This window comes from Alosa alosa, chromosome 15 (assembly GCF_017589495.1).
Source record: "Alosa alosa isolate M-15738 ecotype Scorff River chromosome 15, AALO_Geno_1.1, whole genome shotgun sequence".
Taxonomy (NCBI): domain Eukaryota; kingdom Metazoa; phylum Chordata; class Actinopteri; order Clupeiformes; family Clupeidae; genus Alosa; species Alosa alosa.
Genome location: NC_063203.1, coordinates 22,049,600 through 22,073,848, shown reverse-complemented (window position 1 = coordinate 22,073,848; position 24,249 = coordinate 22,049,600). Strand labels below are relative to the sequence as shown.

General features: G+C 42.1%; 2 protein-coding genes across 10 annotated transcripts; one reads left to right on the top strand and one right to left on the bottom strand.

Annotated features, from left to right (window-relative positions):
* Positions 1–8,080: 8,080 nt before the first annotated feature.
* LOC125308773 (protein NLRC3-like) lies at positions 8,081–21,761 on the top strand. Of its 9 annotated transcripts, none has more exons than XM_048265363.1 (17): positions 8,081–8,233; positions 8,775–8,978; positions 10,508–10,624; positions 11,110–11,223; positions 11,333–11,446; positions 11,544–11,654; positions 11,936–12,052; positions 12,534–12,647; positions 12,990–13,106; positions 13,289–13,402; positions 13,640–13,744; positions 16,455–18,236; positions 18,621–18,794; positions 19,655–19,828; positions 19,973–20,146; positions 20,390–20,566; positions 20,965–21,761. In XM_048265363.1, the coding sequence occupies exons 2-17, from the start codon at positions 8,944–8,946 to the stop codon at positions 21,041–21,043; spliced, it is 3,618 nt and encodes a 1,205-aa protein (XP_048121320.1). In that variant the 5' UTR covers positions 8,081–8,233; positions 8,775–8,943; the 3' UTR covers positions 21,044–21,761. The 9 variants fall into 9 exon arrangements, with proteins under 9 accessions (XP_048121320.1, XP_048121322.1, XP_048121321.1 ...); XM_048265361.1 differs by having other exon boundaries at positions 8,085–8,233; positions 10,494–10,624; XM_048265362.1 differs by having other exon boundaries at positions 8,086–8,233; positions 10,494–10,618.
* Positions 21,762–22,965: 1,204 nt separating this feature from the next.
* LOC125308725 lies at positions 22,966–23,952 on the bottom strand. The gene has a single exon (XM_048265290.1). It carries the CDS (start codon positions 23,929–23,931, stop codon positions 23,293–23,295), a length of 639 nt encoding a protein of 212 aa, XP_048121247.1. The 5' UTR covers positions 23,932–23,952; the 3' UTR covers positions 22,966–23,292.
* Between the last annotated feature and the right edge of the window lie 297 nt (positions 23,953–24,249).

The following is a 24,249-nucleotide window of genomic DNA, read 5'->3' as shown; positions in this document are numbered from 1 at the left end:
CTGACATTAATGTGCTCACTAAAAATGTCATTGGTATCATTTCCACAATAACAGATATGCATGTACCCAAAATGACTGTCAAAATATATGAAAACCAGAAACCATGGATAAATAAAAATACCCGAAATGCCCTAAAACAACGCACGGCTGCATATAAATCAGGACTGGAGACTGGTAATATGGATGACTACAAAGCAGCAGCATATAATGTCAGAAAAGCAGTGAAGGATGCCAAGAGGGAATATGGAGAGAAGGTGGAGTTCAAATTCCAGAAAGGAGACCTCAAAGGTGTATGGCAGGGGCTAAAAGTCATGACTGACTACAAAGCCCCGCCCCCCTTCTCAGGAGGCGCAAGTTGGCAAATGACCTCAACACCTTCTTTGCACGCTTCGAGACTTGCCGTGACCAAGATCCTAGTGCACCAGGGAAGGAGAGAGGTGGAGAAAGAGGGAGCGGAGGACCACTCGTTCTCTCTGAACAGGATGTCAGAAGGACTGTAAAGCAAGTGAACACCAGGAAGGCTGCAGGACCAGACGAGATAGCAGGGCGGGTTCTCAAGGTCTGTGCTGACCAACTAGCACCAGTGTTCACTGCTATATTCAACCTGTCCCTGGCACAGTCCATCTGCTCCCCACATGCCCAAAAGGTCTGGACATCATCCCCATACCCCCAATAGCCTAGACCAGCCTGTCATATACGACTATCGCCCAGTTCCTGTCACACCTCTGTGGTGATGAAGTGTTTTGAACTATGATCAAACCACATCTGCTCCTATAGCCCAACACCCTGGACCCTCTACAATTTGCATACCATCCCAATAGATCCACTGAGGATGCCATTACTTTTTGACAGAGAGACCTCAGGTGATGAAAGCGGGCAAGCACATCTCATCCTCCCTCACCCTCAGCACAGGGGCCCCCCAGGGTTGTGTTCTGTCCCCTCTGCTGTACTCCCTGAATACACACGATTGTGTAGCCACCACAGACTCCAATACCATCATTAAGTTTGCTGACGACACCGTAGTGGTAGGCATAATCCACAACAACGATGAGACGGCCTACCTGGAAGAAGTGAGGTGCCTGACCCAGTGGTGTCAGAGGAAAAATCTCCACCTCAACATCAGCAAGACTAAAGAGATGCTGGTGGACTTTGGGAGGAAGCAGGCGTGGGACTACACTCCCTTATCCATCAACGGGACCCCTGTGGAGAGGGTGGATACATTCAAATACCTCGGTGTCCAGATCACCGAAGATCTGACATGGTCTACCCATCTGGACACCGTGGTAAGGAAGGCCAGGCAGAGACTGTACCATCTAAGGAGGCTGAAGAAATTCAAAGCATCCAAAACAGTCCTGCAGAGCTTCTACTCCAGCACCATTGAGAGCATCCTGACTGGGTGCATCACCGCTTGGTATGGAAACACCACCATGCAGGACCGTAAGGCTCTGCAGAGAGTGGTGCGTTCAGCTGAACGTACCATAGGGGGGCAACTCCCTAACCTAGGGGACATCTACATGTATACCAAGCGGTGTAAGGATAAGACCACCAAAATCCTCAAAGACCCCAGCCACCCAGACTATGGTCTGTTCTCTCTGCTTCGCTCTCAGGAAGCAGATATTGTACACTGGCTGCAAGGACTGAGAGACTCAGGAAGAGTTTCTTCCCCCAAGCTGTCCGGTACCTAAATGGCACTGTTTAAGCACTTTTTATTGTGTATACCACTGTTTCCCTGTAGAGAATACCACTTCTTCCCTATCTGCAAAAACCCCCTGACATCTTGAATGTATTGTTTCTTGTCTGTTACTGTTTTTGGTAGGTTGTTCTGTGTCAGTTTGTGTGTTTTTGCTTGGCATGGAGCCAGCTGTAACATTTCACTGCATTGTATGTATGTGACAAATAAAATCTGAATCTGAATCTAGTAGGGGGAGACAAAAACTAAAGTCCAGGTGAGGATCCTGACAGTCTCGCCTTAAAGCAGTGATCAATAAAGTTCTCAAGATCCTCAATAGTGTTTGCCAGTATGATTTCCACCTTAATTAGAGCACATTTAATTAATCTTCATGGAACAGCATTTCCTTGCTCACACATTCACTCCACCTGCTCCCACGTCATTTCCTGACGTGCATTACATTTTCAGAGGTTTGATGGTGGTGAACATTGACTGAGAGACAATGATGAAAATTGGAGAAAGTGGTGATTTGATGTATTCTGTATGAAAGCAATGCAAATGTATAGTTTATCCACTTAGTATACTGATGTGGTAGCATTGTAACAATGCTATTGCATTGTTGTGTTTGTTAATCCCTGTTAATTCTTTTATTTTACATTTTAGATGCCAAGAATCACACATACACTCCTGGAGAGCTGTAGATGATGCTTATGGACCTGCCTGAAAATGGGGAATGTGAATTGTTGCTGCAAAAAGCCTGCTCATGAGATAGAATTTTGTTCATATAGATCAATAACACCTAGTTCTCAACCGCCACGTCTTCAAAATGTTTCAAGTGAAGAGAGTTCTCAGGGCGAATATGTTAACTGTGAGGAGGAGGACAATAGGGGCTATGTTTATCCATCTGAGGGGTCTTCTCAGGAATATATTAACTGTGTGGCAAGTGCTGGTAGTTCTCAGGATTATTGTTTAAACGATGTTACAAGTGAAGATATTAGTGAGGAGTATTGCAACGTTGACCCTGCAGGTGTGTATCGCAACGTTACAATTGAGGCGCGTGTGGATGTTCATCCATTTAGTATAATATCGGAATCCTGGAGTTCTATTTCTAGTTCATATACATCTAGTTCTCAATTGCCACATCAGGAAAAGGACACTAATGACCTCTTTAAAGATGAGGATCAAGATCCCCCAAGAACTACAAGAACTAGATCACACAGTCTCCCTTGCCCAGACACAGTTGTTATTAATATACCCATTATGTCTGTAGATGACCTGTGCCTTCCTATTAGATGTAGTTCTCATCGACGGGCATATGTAGAAGAGAATGAGTATGCTTTCACTCGGTCTTCTCAACTTCTTCCTCCTCCATGGATTCCGCAAATTTCTGAGAAAAACACTGGCATATCCTATGGCCAGATTTGTACAAGAAGAAGTCACAAAGAAGAGAAGTTAGTCTCTTGCTCTCTCCCTCTCTCTTTCTTTCTCTCTAACTATCTCACACTCCAAACCCCCGGCATTCTTTTGCATGTGTTTTACTGTCAATACATATATTTGTATACATACAAAAATACTTAGGGGGCTGCAGCCCATGAGCTATGCTGCAAAAAAAATCATTATATCATTATTGGCATGAACCCATGAATCATTATTGTAGTAGACAGTTGAGTTCCACAAGATTCCACACTCGGAGCATCTGTTTAGCAGTATGCATCATTTGTATGTTGTAGTCTATGGTTGTAGTACTTGTGATGTACTCTGAAATAAAATCATACAAATGAATCCAGTGTATCTAAACAACACTGGTTTCAACAGATTGACTAGATATCATTTGAAATGATAACGTTAGTTGTTTCCACTTCCGTGGTAGAAGTGAACAGGACCGATATGCTCTGCATTCTGCGGGGTCATCCCTATGCTTCCAGGGTCCTATGTTCAGGGGCATATCAAGCTTTTTTAAAAGTGGGAGGGTTCTGGATAGGGAAGTGAAATAATAACTACAGTATCAAATTATACCGCAAATAACTCCCTACATTTTCTTCACATATATTATGCAAATAAAACCATGAATTTAATAGCCTACTGTTAAAGCAACAAATGGTATGTATATCCCTTGGCATCATGGATGGATTATGAGCCACTGGGCACCTGGGCACAGACATGAAAATGCCCCCCCAGCCTACCTCAGAAAGTTAGAACATTTATGTTCTAAGGGGACTACAACGTTGTCAGGGGAACTACACTAGCTCTTGAGCAACTTTGACAGCCGTATGTTTAATTATATGATTTAAAACTCATTTGCTCTCAACAAGGGAAAGCCTACATGGAACAGTTAAATGTAAGTGAAGTTGCAAACATGAATAGGACTAAAATGAGGCAAACTAAGCCACAGTACTGAGTTATAAATTCTGAATCTGTCTTTTAATTATTCTACCTTGTGCCTTTTATGTTTTATTTTTTCCACAAATATATTATGTACTTTTTAAACTTTTCTTTAACTATTGCTCTTTAATGATTTTTATGAACTATTACTGTTGTTTGTGTAAAGCACATTGAATGACCCCTGTACAAGAAATGCACTATATAAATAATCTATCAATTATCGCACTAAATCTACCAAATAATATATATAAATAATCTATATAAATAATCTATCAATTATCGCACTAAATCTACCAAATAACAAATCTTAATGACCATGATGTACAGGGGATAAACCCCAAGATCACTATACATAAAACACAAAGGAAATCAGAATTAGGCTCATGTAGCAAGCCTGAAGTAGAAATCAAGCTAGAATGTTAAGTTCATCTTATTACAACTCCATTTACATGATTTTATTTTTATAAAATATAAAAATATACGCTTTATGACGCATACAATGCTGCAAAGAACTGCCAAATAAAATAAAAACACGGAGGTACTTGCACTAACAGATTCAACTAACTGGATAATATGGCTATAACCTCTGGTGAACTAGAGTGGTGGACACCGAAATTTTGAAGATGGGTCCTGTCCCGACATTTTGAATCGCCTTTGACTACTTCAGAGTGGCTGCCTATGGGCATGGACAAACATGTCGTTAAAACAACCCTTAATGTTCATTTTGACGTTCGTCAAAACTGTGCAACTCACCGAGTGGTTAGTGGTGTTCGTTGATGCTCCAAAAAAAGTAGCGTAGCGAAATACAGTTTCTGTCGTGTTTTATTTGCCATTTTGTAAAATCCCATTGATTTCTGTTGGAAGACTCATTGCACTTTGATATTACTGCGCCACCGGAAACAGAAATGGGGGCTGTTTACATTTGGTTGTAGTCTTTCTGCAAGACCTTCTTTTACTGTCTATGCTTCAGGCCCAAATATTGAGCAGAAGTGTATACGCGGTTGTGAGGTATCTGAAAAAATAGTTCCACAATAGCAAATAACACGGCTGGAAATCATACATTGTGCCGATATATTTGTTTTTAATAATCAACGAACACCACTAACCACTCGGTGAGTTGCACAATTTTGAAAACGAATGTTAAGCGTTGTTTTAAGGACATGTTCAAAACGAGTCAGAAAAGTCGAGACAGGACCAATCGTCAAAATTTATGTCCACAACTCTAGTTCATCCAAAACAAACCAGAAAAGGGACTCAAAGTGCTAAATACCGAAATTACCCTTTAAATGATCTGTACACATCCTCTCCATTCTGTCACAGGGTGGAGTCTTTAGGTTGTGGAGCCGTGTATCACAGTGATGACTCACAAGGGACTTGTGAATCCTGTGCTAAAGTTTCAGACACCAACCACTGGGTCCTGGTGGAGCCTGAACTCTCTATAGGGAAAGATCTCCCAACCTACAGCCTGAACTCTCCTGCAGGGAGCTATGAGTGTTCAGAGACTGGTCTGCGCTGGTCATGTGCTGGTCCAATCACCCTGCAGTACAATGATTTGCAATGGGAACTCTACTGTGAAGAGATGGCAAACAGACATTACAAACCAGCTGGTCCTCTAATGGACATCAAGCTCAAGTCAGGAGAGCTGGAGGAGATCCATCTTCCACATTCCCTGTGTTTGGGGGATTGTGAAGCATCTCTGCATGATGCTGTGAGGGTCCTGCATGGTCAGGACAGTGGAGTGTGTCTGGAGGTGTGTGAGCTGACCCGGCACCATGCCAAGCTCACCCACCCCTCCTTGTCTCCTCTGGGCTTGCTTCTGAAGACTGGCATTCCCATTAGAGTCCACTGTGAGCAGCTGCTCTTCAAGACCTGCACCTCTCCCCTCACTCTCCATGCCTACCTGGTTCCCAAAGAGCGAGCAGCGCTTCGAGCCGTGGAGGACCAGGAGAGGAGCAGTGGGGTGAAGATCTCCAAGCCCAAGCCAGAGAGATCTCTCGGGATGAACAGCTGGTTCAGCATGAGGACGTCCTGCCCATCCACCATCACCCCCAAGAAGATCAAGCTGAGGTACTGCAGCTTCAGTCCAAACTTCTTTGAGGTATATTTCAAGCAGGCAAAGGAGGCCTTTGAGATGGAGTTAGTCTGCCTGGAAACCGGCATGTCTGTTTGGAGAGCTGAGATACGGAAAAATGATTATAGGCAGACCAGTCAGGAGGCCATTTCAGAGGGACAGAACAATGATCAATGTCAAACATGTGGTAACCACAGGTACACCTCAGAAAAAAAAGAAAAGCGATTTTTGCACTGGGGGCAGTTTGCGCATCTCAGGGATAGAGAGAGATGATCACTACCAGACCAGAGGAGTGGACAGGAACATCTCAGAGGTTGCAGCATTTGTGGACAGGCACAGAGTAAAGCTCATTCGCAGCGTGCGTAACGTGATGCCCATTGCAGATGTGCTGCTCTCCAAGGGACTGGTCCACTCTGAGAAGTATTCAGAGATCAAAGCAGCAATCACCCCTCAGGCAAAGATGCGAGACATCTATGAGTGTCTGCGCTCAGCTGGAGCTGAGGGGAAAGCAACGTTCTATGGAGTTCTACTGCAGGAGGAGCCCCACCTGCTCCAAGACCTGAGTACACCTGCACTATAGACTAGACTAAACCTGCATTCATAGCATGACCACACCTGCTGTAAAGACTGAATAAAGTTGTTTTAAAGACCTGACTACTGAATAAAGACCTGACTGCACCTTGAGGAGAGAGGGGAACATCACAAGTCGTATAGTATTTACTGTGAGGATATTAATAAGTACAAAACAAATAAATTTAAAGTGTGTGTGTGCCTTTAAAGGGTGCCTTCTTGAGGGCACTTTCTAAGCAGCACTAAAGAAGATTTTCTCTCGGGGGTCCCCCTACAGTTTAAGATCACAATAATAAATGAACTAAATATGCGTCTTTTGCAACAAAGTGTAAAAATACATTCGATACAATATAGAGGGAATGCACTGACAGCAAAGAGAACTCCAAATTCCTGTAGCATATCAGCTTTTCTCCATGCTCCTACTGTACCAGAACAGGAACTTCCTCTGGCTGTTTTACAAGTGATAAGACCTGCTCAGCGAGTGCTAGAAGTGCTGTTCGCCCTATTGAGAGTTTATCTGCCATCAAAATGATTAAAACGTTATTTTAAGAGATACCTGAACTCAGGGATCTCTTGAATCAGTAATTTACTTGCAAATCTAAAATTTCACATTTAGTCCTATGACAGCTATATACAGTATACATATTTGTATATGTTTTTCTGTTTATTGACCAACTCGCAATGCCTTCTCTACAATACCTTTGCCATTGCTAATCTGCAATACTAAGGAATATACTGTATTAAGTATTTTCATATAAGAAGTTATTTTTAATCAACCAATTTGTTTTTTCTCCAATACTGTTTTTTTGTTTTGTATTGTACGGTATTGCAATTAAACAATTTAAACATGTACATCTATCAACTGCAATATTGAAGAATTTGTGTATGCCTAGTGCATTTAGCCTACTTGAAGTTATTTTGCTATTTTTTGTTGAGTGGTTACTTAAGAATGGTGACTCTGTGTGTGTGTGTGTGTGTGTGTGTCTGTGTGTGTGGGTGGGTGGGTGGGTGTGTGTTTGTGTTGAGAAGGGGAGAACACTGTATTTGTGTGGTAGATTTATATTTTTACATCTGTCCACAATGCAAATACCAGTACATTGCATTTCGTTTTCTTGTCATTATTGTTCTTCCTCATTCATAGTTTCGTTTCCCCTCCCTCCCTTTTCTCTGACTCTCACTCTGTCATGTTCCTCACTTTCCTGATCTTCAGGCACAGCTCTGTTCTACCTCCGCCCCCTTAACCTTGATCGTCTTATCTCCCTCCAGTCTTTTCTCTCTCTGCTCTCTCTCTCCCTCTTTCCTTCAGTCTCTGTCTCTCTCCTTCCCTCTTGCTCTCCCTCCCTCCCTTTCTCTCTCTCCCTCTCTCTTTCTCCCTCTCTCTCTCTTCCTCCTTCCCTCCCCATTGTCTCCCATGGAAACCTAACCTTTGTCACTCCTCTCACAGGCAGGAGGAGGAGGAGCTCAGTTTAACACAGGGCAAAGTTTCCTTGTTGATAGAGATTCCATTTTGCCACGGCCGGGTGAGTTCCACAGCACACACGGTGAGTACCAACACAAACACACCACACAGCGAGATAAGAGAGAGACTATGTCTGAGGCGGCTGGCTGGGGAGTCCATACATATGGATCTGGTGTTGTCATTTATGGCCACTTTAAATGACTGTCGAATTTCACCACAGACGTCAGGCATACTGTATGTGAAATGGATGCTTGCCAGATGACTCTGTGCCAGGATAAAAGCAAGCTCAGGCGGGTTGGACCGTTTACAACAAGCTTCTTCTGAAACTTCACTTTATGGTGTCGATGTGGTGTTTAAATTGAATGTCACTGAACAAATAAACGCAAGTTAATGAATGCCGTCTGTCAAGCCCTAGATTTGGATCACGCTAAATCAGGCATGATGATGTCATATTTGTTCATGATGTCATCTTTGTTCATCTTTGTCATCTTTGTTAGGCTGGTTGTTTTTACTTAAGTTTTTTAATGGTTACTTAATAAGTAGGCTTTTACACTTCCAAACATAAACATCTGCTGTATGTCTTATAACTGTAGTTTGCTAAGTGGTTGTGTGTGGTCCTACAGTATTTCCAGATGAGGATGAGGGGCTGATGTCAGGGCTGGGCTGATCAGTAGCAAGAGAGAACTGTACCTTTAAACGCTACCATGTGTGTCTTCTGGGGAGGGACACCTGGAAATCACACCCATCCGCACTGAATGCACAGCAGGGGGAACTGCCACCGTGCGTCGCCTGATGCAAAGCAGTACAGAGACAGCGGCAGTAGTGAGGTAAGACATGAACACACAGTAAAATGTAAGACATTATTACACACACACACACACACACACACACACACACACACTGTTGTGTCTTCTGCTGGGGTAATGGATATTAAAAACCTACAACTACGCAATGCTGTGGACCTTTAACTCCCTTCACTGACTTAAGATTGACACTTACAGTATACCAAGCTGAGAAACCCTGCAATAGATAAGGTCTTGCACCTACTTATGTGTGTATGCAACACCTAGACTCCCAATCCATATGACATTAAAATGTACTACATCTCAGCACAACAACAACAATAATAAATAAAACAATCTATCTTATCTACTATCTAATGTGTAGCAATTTTGACATTAATTTTGTCAAAAACCACATTTATGAACAGGATGTGGGTTATCGGTCTGTGTCTGTAGTTTCAGGCAGGATGTATGCTGTTAGATGACTGGCACACTAACAAGACACTCAGACACACATACAGACATACACAGTCTCTCCACTAAACAACCCCAACTCATCCTGCATCCCCATCGTAACTGTCGTCGTTAATGCAAACAGATGCAAGATGCTTCAGAGAATGAATATTCCAAGAAAAGTCTTGCAGGATTTAAACAACAAAAAAGTATAGACAGTGAGAAAATGGCTTGGCCTAAGTAACCACACAACGCGTGACGTGAATGGGGCTTGGGTGTTCCAGACTTCAAGAGGACTTACCTCACCACAAGACTGGTGCATTTAACAAAAAGCTTAACAGCGATGATAACATAGAGAAATGGCCCATGTGACTTTTCTTCTTGAGCTCAAGAAGCGTAAAGTCCCCATTTTTCTGGGTTTTCGATAGAAACCAAATGGCGAACAACACTAGAGCCACCCATCAGCTTTGGGGTTAGATCTCATGATTGGCCTGATCTCAATGACCTTTGCAACTGGACAGGTGTCAACCTACAGTTGTTTCAAGCAGAAACCACATATGTCGTTCCTTCAGAATCTATGATCAAAGACAAAAACATCACTGTGAGCGATTGTGGACATTATGTCAAAAAGTGTACCATCCATCTTTTCACCTACAGTCTCAATACATATTAACTGCTCTGTTAAGCCCCAAATGTTTTCTTTGTGCCATGTAGAGATGCATGTGTTTTGTGACACAAATGCCATCAGACCTTATATTGTTATACAGGATTCAAGAGAACAATAAGAATGTATTCATTCTGGAAGTAGGCTGTTGTTTTGATCCATGTCTAGAGAAAGCCTTTTTAACAAAGCTGGTGAAATACCAGCCTCTTGTACCTGCTAGTACGTACATAGGCTGGTCACTAGGGGTCTCAGGATTGCAACAACAAAACAACTGGCTAGATACTGTGTTGTGTGTATGATTAACATCTGCTGTACTGCTGCTTTCTTATTGTCAACAGAATCACATGACCGAACCTCGTCTGAGCAATTTATGTAATATTAATTCTGAATTGTTGACACAAATAAAGAAGTAAGCTGTGTGTGTGTGTGTGTGTGTGTGTGAGTGTGTGCTCTACAGCTCCACCGAGCAGAAGAGATCACCCTCTTCTGTATTTAACTGTGTGTCCATCAAGAGTGGCTTGGCCATGGACCAACCACCCCGTTTAGAACATTCTCCTGCTCATCACAGGTCAGGGTAAGATTTAAACAATCAATGCAAATGAGGCAATGCAAGTCATACTGAAGGATAATGTGTCTCACAAAGAGGGACTGAATTGCTTTGTCTACAAAGTACAAAAAGGTACAAAAGGTGCAAGTGCCACTAAGATATTGCTAATGCAGTAATAAGTACTAATATATAGCTTAGAGTAACAGTTCAAGCGAAGTCAAGGAAGGGAGGAGAGGGATAGTCAGGGTAGGGGAAAGGGTAATGGGAAGGGCTAGATAAAGCTTGTCCAGCTGTTGCTAGGAGAGGAAGTACTCTTGGAAGAGGTCTTTAGTCTTCAGGAGGTCTTTGAAGATAGAGAGGGATGCCCTGCTCTGACTTTAACACACCCAAGTACACACTTACATGAATGTACTGTATGTCTGTGTGCACTGCACACACACTCACTTACTCACACACATAGAGAGAGAGAGGGAGGCAGTGAATGTGTTTTATGATAGAGCCTCTTCCTACAGTGGTCCTACCCAAAGACCAGTGTTCCCAGTGCCCAGCTGTGTGTCCATGAAAAGTGACAACTCCATGGACCAGCCACCCAAATTAGGAGAGGGACATTCTCCTGCCGGTCAAAGGTAGGCATTAGTCTCTGACGCATGCCCACACAGATAGACAGAGAGAAAGAGAGAGAGAATAAAAATGAGGACGAATGAATGTGTTTGAGGACAGTCCCTCTTTCTACAGTGGTCCACACCAAAGACCAGTGTCCCCAGTGCCCAGCTGTGTGTCCATAAAAAGTGACAACTCCATGGACCAGCCACCAAAATTAGGAGAGGGACATTCTCCTGCCGGTCAAAGGTAGGAATTATTCTCTGACGCATGCCCACACAGAGAGAAAGAGAGAGAGACAATGAAAATGAATGAATGTGTTTGAAGACAGTCCCTCTTTCTACAGTGGTCCACACCAAAGACCAGTGTCCCCAGTGCCCAGCTGTGTGTCCATGAAAAGTGACAACTCCATGGTCCAACCCTTGGCATTTAAAGGCCATGCAGCTACCATAGAGAGGTGACTAAATACTCTTGTCTGTAGTAGGCATACACTGGTCTCCCCTCATCATCTTCTCAAGTGTATGTAAAATGACTAAATACCTTTAAATGTAAAAGTAATGATCATAAAGATCTCTGTTGTGAACGGTCTTACAATCAGTGAGAGGGTGTGTGTATGTGTGTAACCGTGTATCTTTCTGTGTGTGTGTGTGTGTGTGTGTGTGTGTGCATGCACGTCCGTATGTGTGTAACTGTATCTTTCTTTGTGTGTATGTGTGTGTGTGTGTGTGTGATCTACAGCCCCATCCAGCAGGTGAGATCACCCTCTCCCGAAGCGAGCTGTGTGTCCATGAAAAGTGACTGGTCCATGGACCAACCACCCAAATTAGGAGAGGGACATTCTCCTACTCGTCAAAGGTCAGTGTGGGATTAAACAATTATTAGTAAGGCAGAGCAAGCCATACTTAATTTGTCTACCACAATGACAGGAAGTGGAATTAAATTCATGGCAATTCAAAGCACGTCCACAGTCACACAATAGAAAGAATGTGTTGAATCTCACATACATTCAGTTTTGGGAATGTTACTTTGAAAATGTAATTGGTTACTGTTTTAAGTTAAGTTCTGTGTTTGAAGCAATCATATCTGACATATACTGTAAGCTTCATTGTTAAACATACCCTTAAATTATGTATATGAATTTCTTTGAATTTCATTGAATTTCAATTCTACTTTCTTTAATTCAAATTTGAATTGTAATTCTACATCCTGTTTTTGACCATTCAAGAATTGAATTGGAATTTAGGAGTCATTCTCAATTCAATTCTGACACACACTCAAACCCACACACAGGGAAAGGGACAGAAAATGTGTTTGACGACAGTCCCTCTTTCTACAGTGGTCCACACCAAAGACCAGTGTCCCCAGTGCCCAGCTGTGTGTCCATGAAAAGTGACAACTCCATGGACCAGCCACCCAAATTAGGAGAGGGACATTCTCCTGCCGGTCAAAGGTAGTTATTAGTCTGGGACACGCACTGATGCAGATATCATAGAGAGGTGACTATTCATGTGTCCATACACTGGCTTTCCTTTGTTATCTACATGTATTCAACTGTATGTAAAAATACTAAATACATTTAAATGTCAGTAATGATCTTAAAGATCGCTGTTGTGAATGATGTTACAGTAATCCTCATGTAGTATTATAATCAGTGAGAGAGTGTGTGTGTGTGTAACTGTGTCTTTCTGCATGCATGCACATGTGTATCTTTCTGTGCATGTGTGTGTGTGCATGTCTGCATGTTTGTATGTATATGTGTGCGTGTGTGTGTGTATGTGTGTGTGATCTACAGCCCTATCCAGCACAAGAGATCACCCTCTGCCAAAGCAAGGTGTGTGTCCATGAAGAGTGACAACTCTATGGACCAACGACCCCGTTTAGGACAAGGACATTCTTCTGCTCGTCACAGGTCAGTATCAGTGTGGGATTTAAACAGTCATTAGAAATAAGGCAACACAAGTCATACTGAAGGACAATGTGTCTACCACAAAGCAGGCATGACGTATTTATGTATATAACACACACACACACACACACACACAGAAAGAGAGGGACAGAGAATGTGTTTTAGAACTGTCCCTCTTTCTACAGTGGTCCACACCAAAGACCAGTGTCCCCAGTGCCCAGCTGTGTGTCCATGAAAACTGACAACTCCATGGTCCAGCCACCTTACATAGGAGAGGGACATTCTCCTGGCAGCCAAAGGTAGGTATCTGTCTCGGACACCTGCCCATGCAGAGAGACAGAGAGAAAGACAGAGAGAAGAAAGAAAAGAGAGAGAAAACATTTCTCAATAAAAACGCCAAACAAAGCCTAATCTAATGTCAAGATATTAATGAATTCAGTCACAGAATAGGTGTTTTGTATCTTACGCAGTAGTACATTTGTATGAAAAAAATATTCAGCTATTCTGTCAGTTATGATTATCATAATTCTCTTTAGCTTCCAGACTGAGGTAGACTCATGCACATCGGACCATGACTTGACCATGACTTCACCTGATACCTCTTACCACGAATCTGAGGAAGAGGATCTGACTGATAACAGGTGAGTGTAAGCACCTGAAAATAGGTGAATGTATGCACATGATAACAGGTGAGTGTAGGCACCTGAAAACAGGTGAATGTATGCACATGATAACAGGTGAGTGTAGGCACCTGAAAACAGGTCTGACCACAGCAGCTCACCTGGTTTCTCTCACTGTGTGGCTGACGAAGATGCTCTGGCCAAGCACAGGTTTAAGTAGGCACCTGGATATGATAAGACTAAAATGATTCCAGGTGATTACATTTAGGTCATTTAGGGTGTTGGATTTTAAACACTAATTTAAAACACATTCTTTTCTCAAATTCTCGTCAAAACACAGATAGTCACTCTGTTAAACTGTCCCTATGTTGTGGACCGTTGTGACAGTGTCCATAGGCAATTAAAGGAAAATTCCGGTTTTTAGCACTTTAAGGCCCTTTTCTGGTTTGTTTTGGATGAACTATTCCTGTCCCGACTTTTCTGACTCGTTTTGAATTGCCTCAGACTGCTCATGGGTGGCTGCCAACAGGCATACTGTAGTAGGCTACTCAAACATCCTAAAACAACCCTTAAAGGAACCATATGTAAGAAATATATTTCAATTAATCATAAAATGGCCCTGATATGTCACTAGACATTAAGAAATCATGTTAATTTCCAATACTTATATCACTGACAACAGTAGTCCGGCCAGGATATTGTCATTTAAAAAGTTGCAGCCCTCAACTGATGTTGATGTTGTGTTTTGTCATGTCATGTTGTGTTTTGGCCTGATGCGCCACCCTCCACCTATCTACTAATCACAAAGTCAATAATGTTTCGGCATCTGGGTTGGCAACCTCGAGTCAGCGGGGAGGGGGAAGGGATACACCGCTCTACAGTAATTTGAAACTGATTGCAGTACCAGTTTTTGCCACAATCGTACATATGGTTCCTTTAACGTTCGTTTTCAAAACTGTGCAACTCACCGAGTGGTTAGTGGTGTTCGTTGATGTTCCAAAACAAGTAGCGCAGGGAAATACAGTTTCTGTCGTGTTTTATTTGGCATTTTGTAAAATCCCATTGATTTCTGTTGGAAGACTCATTGCACGTTGATATTACTGCGCCACCGTCTATGCTTCAGGTTCAAATACGAATCATACATTGCGCCGATATATTTGCTTTTAATAGTCAACGAACTCCACTAACCACTCGGTGAGTTGCACAGTTTTGAAAACGAACGTTAAGGGTTGTTAGGACATGTCTGAGTTGCCTACAGTATGCCTGTTGGCAGCCACCCTGAGCAGTCAAAGGCGATTCAAAACGAGTCAGAAAAGTCGAGACAGGACCAATCGTCAAAATTTCGGTGTCCACCACTCTAGTTCATCCAAAACAAACCAGAAAAGGGCCTTAAAGTGCTAAAAAACGGAATTTTCCCTTAACGGCTCCCACACACAGCTGCGTGCATCGCGTTGCTGGAGACGCATCCCATTTACTTTAAATGGGCTCACGTGATCCGTTGCCGAACTGAATTGTGGGTCCGTCGTCGGCCGCTCTCCCGCTGCTCACGTTGAGGAGTTCAGCTGTTGCTGCACCGACAGACGGCACCGGCCAATCAGGCCAATCTACGGACGGCACCAACCAATCACATTACGGTTTTACTTCAAGTCATTTGCATAGCTACCGTCGGGAACACCCACTGGAATGCGTTGACGGAACGCAGCTGTGTGTGGGAGCCGTAAGGGTTAAAGTCAAATGTACAGCAATAGCCATGCATCATTCAAAACCAAAATATTGGTGGATGTGGGTTTGTCTTGTTTTCAAAATACAGATGAAATAGTTGCTTACAAATCAAGTACTGTCTATAACTGTCCATGTAATTAGCCTGGGTGTTCTCATGCTGCCTTGCGCGCGATTTGATTCACGCTGCTAAGGCAGCCTGGAGACCATGGAGTAAATTTTCGCCTGAGATAGGGAACCAATCACAGAACAGGTGGGAAAGCAAGACGATGATGAGCTATGCACAGACGCATTTGATAGACATCCGTGGCACCCAATAAACGGATCTGGGCATTTTTTTCAAATACGAGAAAATGAACGTTTGGTTCCCAGACCACGTCTCATTGAGAAGTGGTGGCGCTAGCCAGGCTACCATGTAATATAAATCATTGTCATTTTCCTAATCTAGTGCATGTCTATCTGTAAATTTGTTTTGCGTAAAACAGCGTGTTTTTTATGAAGACCATTTTAGTTATCATACTTGAGTCTATTCACAAAAACCATAATCTATTTCATTTGCTAGCCATGCTTGCTAGTTGTAACAGATTGCATCATTGATAGTTGTAATGCATGTTACTATTGTTAGTATAGTCAGTGATCATAAGCCCCTGTTACATATGTTCCTGTCAAATCTTGCACAGCACAAGTTACAAATTTTCCTCTCTGAAAATTACAGAAACTTTGACTACTTTTGAAAACTGACATTTTGACTGTAGCTTGCTTTAACGGTACTTTTGTTAAAAGGTAGCTTGGTTTCCCTTACTCTAATTGGTACAGTTTGTGTGCTTAGCATCAAATAGGCAATTAAGAATTTCAAACATCTATATTTTGACACAGTATAGTTTGAACTTAATATGAATTTCATATATTATTATTTACCAAGCATTGTGCACTTGTCTTATGTCATACAGTATCTTCAGCAAAAGTAGTGAAATCACTAAATAAATACATTTTATTGTCTATTGATTGACAGATCTGACTTTATACTCTCTGAGGAGATAATCCAAGAGCAACTTAAGTCCCATCTTAGAACCAAACTACAGCATGTCCTCAAAGGTCCATCCAACCCTGTTCTTCTGAGTGAGATCTACACCGAGCTCTACATCACCGAGGGGGACATGGGGGAGGTCAATGAGGAGCATGAGGTCAGAGAGATTGAAGCAGCATCCAGGGGAAATACAGAAAATACACCCATCAAGTGCAGTGATATCTTTATGCCACTGCCAGCGCAGTGCAAAACCATCAGAACAGTTCTTACAAAGGGCATTGCTGGCATAGGAAAAACTGTGTGTGTGCAGAAGTTTGTACTGGATTGGGCTGAGGGGACTGCTAATCAAGATATCAAATATATATTTCCACTGTCCTTCCGCGAGCTAAACTTACTGAAAGCTAAGCAATTCAGTCTGCCCGAGCTTCTCAAACACTTTGTTGGTGAATTCGAAAGTGTTCCAGTTTTGGAAGATGGTCATCATGAGGTTCTGCTCATCTTTGATGGCTTGGACGAATGTCGGCTTCCGCTGGCATTTAAGGAAAATCAGAAACTGTGCAAACCAACAACAGCAGCATCCGTGGATGTTCTGCTAACAAACCTAATTCAAGGACACCTGCTTCCCTCTGCTCTCATCTGGATCACTTCACGACCAGCAGCAGCTGGCCGAATACCCCAAGACTGCGTGGACAGGGTCACAGCAGTCCACGGGTTTGGTGACCAACAGAAGAAAGAATACTTCAGAAAACGGATCAGAAATCAAACTCTTGCTGAGAAAGTAATAGCGCACATTGAGTCACTGAGGAGCCTCCATATCATGTGCCACATTCCTGTCTTCTGCTGGATTTCAGCCGCTGTTCTAGAGAGATTGTTTAAGGAAAAAGACGTTAGTGCCATTCCCAAGAATCTGACACAGATGTACACACATTTTCTGGTCATTCAGACAGACATCAAAAAGAAGTACAAAGAGAGAAAAGAGACAGATGAAGAAGAGATAATCTTCAAACTGGGGAAACTGGCTTTCCAACAGCTGGAGATGGGCAATCTGATCTTCTATGAGGAAGACCTGAGGAAGTGTGGCATTGATGTCACAGAGGCATCAGTGTATTCAGGAGTGTGTACCCAGATCTTCAGAGAGGAGTGTGGACTGTACCAGGGGAAGGTGTTCTGCTTCGTGCATCTGAGCATTCAGGAATTTCTCGCAGCTCTGTATGTCTTATTGCACTTCTACTCCAAGGAGTCTGAGGGACTTCCAAACTCCAACCTGGCTAGTCTGTTCACCGCATCAACTCTTTCAGGCCTTCAAATAATCGCAGTGGACAAAGCCTTGCAGCAGCCTAATGGAGATCTCGACCTGTTTCTGCGCTTCCTTCTGGGTCTCTGTTTTAGTGCTCTCCAGCCTGACCAAACTCTTCTGCAGTCCTTTTTCCCACATATCAGGAGCACTTCATCCAGCAATGCTGCTGTTATCGACTACATCAAGACCAGAATTCAGATCAACCAGTCCCCAGAGCCATCCATCAACCTGTTTCATTGTCTAAATGAACTAAATGACGACTCTCTGGTGGAGGAGATCCAGGAGTACCAGAGGTCCAGACGCCTGTCGAAAGTCACTCTTACTCCAGCACTGTGGTCTGCACTGGTGTTTGTGCTGCTGATGTCCAAGAGCAGTCTGGAGGTGTTTGACTTGGGGAAATACTCGGCACGTCCGTCAGATAAGAGCCTCTTTCGGATGCGTCCAGTGCTGAGGGAGAGCAGAAGAGCTGAGTGAGTCATGTCCTTGATCACTTTTGTTATCTACATACACACCTGTTCATTACACACCTGTTCATTCACTTACCAGACATTTAATCTAAGTACAGTTACAGTGCAGATATAGCATGTACAGTATTTTCTGAAAACGTGTAGGCCTACTGCTTTGCAATCAAACCAATCCCAAGAACTTGGGATTCTGAGCATAGAGTACTACTTCACCTAATTATGGCATGATAACCATATTTTTTTGTAATAAAGTTCTTTTTTTATGTAAATGTTCTCTCATATGAACTACATTTGTAGTTATTAAATGCAATTGAAATGGGAAGATTATGTTACAAGGTAGATACGTAACAGTACATCTGTGTGCTGTAATCATCTGGTCTTCATTGACAGACTTGCTTCCTGCAACCTGACAGAGAATAGCTGTGAAACTCTGGCCACAGTCATCAGCTCACACAACTCTCACCTCAGGGAGCTGGACCTGAGTGACAATAACATTCAGGATGCTGGAGTAGCATTGCTTTCCAGTGGCATTGAGAAAGTCAGCTGTAAGCTAGAGAAACTTAGGTGAGGCCATCTACATGTGCTTAATAAAGCATTTATAACCATCTTGACCAACCTAATGTTTAATAAAGCATTACTGGATTTTAGAAGAAAACACATAGGCCTATTTACCCTTCATTCATTAAAAAAAATACGTTTGAATATTATAGGCAATGATGCATAAATTTGTTTCTTCCATCAAAGAGGTCATATTTCCAGATAAGCCTCTTTTTGATAGGCTATTTGGTTTATACAATATATCAAGTATCAAAGGAAACCCTGTCTGCATGTTATTTATTTTTATGACATCTTAAATGTGAGTTGGAATTACAACTGCACATTTAACCCATTTAGTAGGAAATACCACTATTGTATATATATCACCACTATTGTATATATATATATATATATATATATATATATATATATATATATATATATATATATATATATATATGTATATATATATAAAATACCGGGATATGAATTTTGGTGCATTGCCCAGCCCTACTGTATGCAAGTATGAAACTGTGATACAACTTCTATCTTGTATTCTTATGAGTTATATGAAATTAACAGCAATGTTATTGAAAGGAAAACATAGTTCAACCAGAAAGACTCAGGAAGGCATGATGAAAGTTAACAAACTAAATATTTTAATTCATCAAAGGATTTACAAAGATGGGATCCTTTTCAGACTGACCTGCAGAGCAAATTTAAATTTGCTAACAGGTTCGTCTGGGTTCACCCAAGCTAACAGCAGACAGGAAATCATCCTGAAACTGTAGTAGGTTTCCATAACAAATCTTAACAGGGTTCAAGGTCCTTGAAATGATGTGATACAATAGCATAAAAATCTGAGTGGCCTTTGATCTTTTCTACAGTTTGTCGAAATGTGGAATTGGACCGAGTGGCTGTGAATCTCTTCTGTCGGCCATATTACGGAATCTCAGTCATCTGACAAGTATTGATCTGAGTAACAATCACCCAGGACACAGTGGAATGAGTCGACTGTCTGAAGTGCTTCAGACCCACCAGTGTCGCATAAATGAACTAAAGTACGTAGTCAGACTAGTACAGCTGAATTATGAATCCGTCAGGGTGAATTGTTTTTATGAGAAGCCTTTGATCGTTTTGAAAAAAAAACACAGAGGTTAAAATACTGATGCTACATTATCTATTATGTCTGTTTCTCCAAACAGGTTAATCAACTGCAGCATCACACATAACAGTTGTCAACTGTTAGCTATGGGTCTTGGCTCAAAAAACTCAAGTTTAAGATATCTTGACTTGAGTGGAAACAGCATTGAGAATAGAGGTGTCAACAAACTTTGTCATGGTTTAAGGAACTCCAATTGCAAACTTAGCTCTCTGAGGTAGGTTCTCAATACAAGCCAAATAATGCATTATAATTTATTAATGTGTGTTTTCTTGATGCTTTAAAATAGCATGGAATAGATATTGTGGCCATTGTTTGGCCATTTTGATGTTATTATTTTAACTGCCAACTCAGCATGTGACCATTCACACTGATGAAGAATAATTACTGTTTGTGAAACAGTGGGTTTGCTTCTCTAAATGATGTGATCTTTGGTTGCTTCGTGTCCCTTATGTGGCAGGTTGAGTAGCTGTAATGTGGGAGAGACGGGCTACCAAGCTCTAGCCTCAGCTCTAGCTTCAAACCCCTGCAGCCACCTGACAGAGCTCTTCATCAGCTATAACGAGCCTGGAGATTTGGGCTTACGTGAACTTGAAAAAGTAAAGCAGCTTCCACAGAGCAAACTAAAAGTTCTCAAGTAAGTAAGCCTACTCCATATAGAGTGTCTATGTTTCATTTTGTTTCTTGGGTTTATAAAGGCTGGTTTATTTTGGAGAGTTGTAAGGCTGTAAGGTTGCAAAACTTTGCAGTTTTGTGCTTCAGCTCAGAAGCCCTTTGAAAACGTAAGAAAAGCATTAGCAAAATGTTTCCAAATATATTGTCAAAATACATCAGCTAGTAAACTAGTTAGGTGTGTCAATGATGGTATATTAGAATGTAGGCCTATTTATTATATAATGTAATTAATTCTTTTCAATGCGTGAATAACTTTCTTCCTCTCTTTCTGAGTTATTATAACCATGCAACACACCAGAGTATGAGGAATTTCAGTATAAAAGATACATGTCTTATTAAGTCACTTCTTTTTCTTAAAAGATTTACACAGACTTCACTGCCAAAACTACGAAAGGAGGAAACCGGCCAGGACACAGCAGCAACTCACAGAGATTCCTAAGGGGGATCGGGTCCTAACCATGATTGATGTCTAGTGCCAATGGCTTAGTCCATTGTAGGGTATTAAGATCCAGCAGACAGCAGTGGCACACTAGGCAGAGAGACAGCGCGAGTCTGGGGGTAAGGAGTAAGGACACTGTAAACTTTGTGAGCAATGTCCCCAAGAGAGGGCAAAGCCCAAAACAGGATATGGCAAGTGACGACTATATCATCTTTAGGAGAATGTGGTGCTTGATAATCTTGGGACTTCAAAACGAACTGCAGAGGATTGCAGAGTGGAGTCAGGAATATCAGACACCTCAGTATGTGGGGGCACTTTTTACTGGGTACTCTTTTCTTCACCTTCTCCAGGGTAGACTAGCATGATTGGGGACCCATGTGAGATGAGATGAGAGGAAATGAGTGAGGGAGAGATGGGAAATGACCTCAGATGCAATCGGGTGTCTAAACCCAGGTTAAGTCAGGTCTTTCAGGAAGGTCAGATCTTTAAAGAGGAACTATGCCGGGTTTTTTTTAATTTACCTTAACTTAACAGCTTCAGAGTCATTGGAATGGTTATGTGACTTTCTCTGGGTTGAATGGTCTTCTGTGGCTTATTTATCTGGGTTTAATTTTGCCTACAGGATAATTCTCCTTTTGACAGTAGTGTCCAAAGGCACACTATTTGTATGTCTTTTGTACATTGTCAATAAAAAAATCACAAAACACAAAGGACTTTATTTGTACCCAGTAATCTGCTGATGTGTTCTAGAACTCTCCAATGGTAGTGGTTTTCAAACTTTTCACAATGAGTACCACCCACACATACAATTGGGTCTCCAAGTACCACCACCATTATGACCGGTGTTAAAATACAAGTGTGTAGGTCAATTCAACTACATATTTTCAGAGGTGGACAGTAACTAAGTACATTTACTTGATTACTGTACTTACGTATGATTTTTGGGTATCTGTACTTTACTTGAGTATTAATATTTTTGGAAACTTGTGACTTTTACTTCACTACATTTGAAAGACAAATACTATACTTTTGATTCCACTACATTTGAAATATGAGCATGAAGTACTTGCCACATTTGATTCTTTAAATGCAATAATGTGATAGACCTTCTTGAAGTTAATTTTTTCAATAATTCAATTTGAACTTGGCTGAATTGGCTGTGGTAATTCTACAGAAATTATCAGGGATTAAAGTTATGCGTTGCTTCGACAAATATCCATCAACATATTTCTGTAGAGGACATGGTAATACATTTGCTGTCTTACACTTTATTATCGCAATCTCTCTGAACTGCTGTGCATCAGGTTTCCATGGGAAACAATGGCAAAAGAGAGAGAGAAATGGAAACAGAGAAAGGAAGAGAGAGAGAGCAAGAGGGAGGGAGAGAGAGAAAAAGAGACAGAAAAAAGGGAGGGAAAGAAGAGAGAGAGAGAGAGAGAGAGAGATAGGGAGAGGACCAAGGTTAAATAGAGGAAGGGAGGGGGGGGTAGAACAGAGCTGTGCCTGAGGGAGAAAGGCATGACAGAGTGAGAGTCAGAGAAAGAATGAAGAACAATAATGACAAGAAAACGAAATGCCATACACTGGTTTTTTCTTCCCCCCTGTGGACAGATGTACAAAATAAAATCTGCTACAGACCTGCAGTGTTCTCCATTTCTCTTACTTCCCTTAGCATGACCCTCATCTCTATCAATAATTAATCATTAAATACATACACACACACACACAGAGGGTCACCATTCTTACTGTAAGTAACCACACCACAACAATTAGCCAAACAACTGCACTGGGCATACACAAATATTATGCTGTACTTGATATGTGTATGTTTAAATTGTTTAATTGCAATAGAGTGCAATAAAAAAAGAACAATACAAAAGAAAAACAATTAAAAATCGCATTAGTATTGGAGAAAAACAAATTGGTCGATTAAAAGTAATTTATCATATGAACATGCTGCATACAGTATATTCCTTAGTATTGCAGATTTGCAATGGCAAATCTATTGCAGAAAAGACATTCTGAGTGGGTCAATAAACAGAAAGAAGGCTAGAAGAAGCTATTACATGAAACACATACAAAGGCAGAGTTCATTTGAAATTTGTAATCATTCATGGATGTCCTCACAGAAAATACTGGATGAGTTGTGATGTTCCCCTCTGTCCTCAAGGTGCAGTCAGGTCTTTAAAACAACTTTAGTCAGTCTTTACAGCAGGTGTAGTCAGGTTAACATGCTGGTTTAATCTAGTCTACAATGCAGGTGTTCTCAGGTCTTGGAGCAGGTGGGGCTCCTCCTGCAATAGAACTCCATAGAACGCTGCTTTCCCCTCAGCTCCAGCTGAGCGCAGACACTCATAGATCTCTCGCATCTTTGCCTCACTGGTGGCAGCTGCTCTGATCTCTGAATACTTCTCAGGGTGGACCAGTCCCTTGGAGAGCAGCACATCTGCGATAGGCATCACGTTATACACCCTGCCAATGAGCTCAGCTCTGTGCCTGTTCACAAACACTGCTGCCTCTGAGATGTTCCTGTCAATCCCTCTGGTCTGGTAGTGATCATCTCTCTTTATCTCTGTGATGTGCGTACTGCCCCCAGTGCAAATATCACTTTTCCCTTCTTCAGAGGTGTCCCTGTAGTTACCACTGGTTTGGCATTGATCATTGTTCTGTTCCTCTAAAATGGCCCTATCCTTCCAACTGGTCTGGCTATAATCATTTCTCCTTATCTCAGCTCTCCAAACAGACTTTCTGGTGGACACGCAGACTAACTCCATCTCAAAGGCCTCCGCTGCATGCTTGAAGTACACCTCAAAGAAGTTTGGACTGAAGCTGCAGTATCTCAGCTTGATCTTCTCGGGGGTGATGGTGGATGGGCAGGAGGTCCTCATGCTAAATCAGTTCTTCATCCAGAGGGATCTCTCCGGCTTGGGCTTGGAGATCTTCACCCCACTGCTCCTCTCCTGGTCCTCCACGGCTCAAAGTGCTGCTCGCTCTTTGGGAACCAGGTAGGCATGGAGAGTGAGGGGAGAGGTGATGGTTTTGTAGAGCAGCAACTCACAGTGGACTCTAAGGCGAATGCCAGTCTTCAGAAGCAAGCCCAGAGGAGACAAGGAGGGGTGTGTGAGCTTGGCATGGTGTCGGGTCAGCTCACACACCTCCAGACACACTCCACTGTCCTGACCATGCAGGACCCTCACAGCATTATG

What these genes read in the sequence shown, in the direction of transcription:
- LOC125308773 (XM_048265361.1), top strand. Translation starts at nt 8,907, where the DNA reads ATGCACAGCAGGGGGAACTGCCACCGTGCGTCGCCTGATGCAAAGCAG. An exon ending in GAGACAGCGGCAGTAGTGAG is followed by an intron (nt 8,979 to 10,493) that starts GTAAGACATGAA and finishes TGTGTGTGTGAG; the next exon opens with TGTGTGCTCTACAGCTCCAC. An exon ending in CCTGCTCATCACAGGTCAGG is followed by an intron (nt 10,625 to 11,109) that starts GTAAGATTTAAA and finishes CTCTTCCTACAG; the next exon opens with TGGTCCTACCCAAAGACCAG.
- LOC125308725 (XM_048265290.1), bottom strand. Translation starts at nt 23,931, where the DNA reads ATGAGGACCTCCTGCCCATCCACCATCACCCCCGAGAAGATCAAGCTG.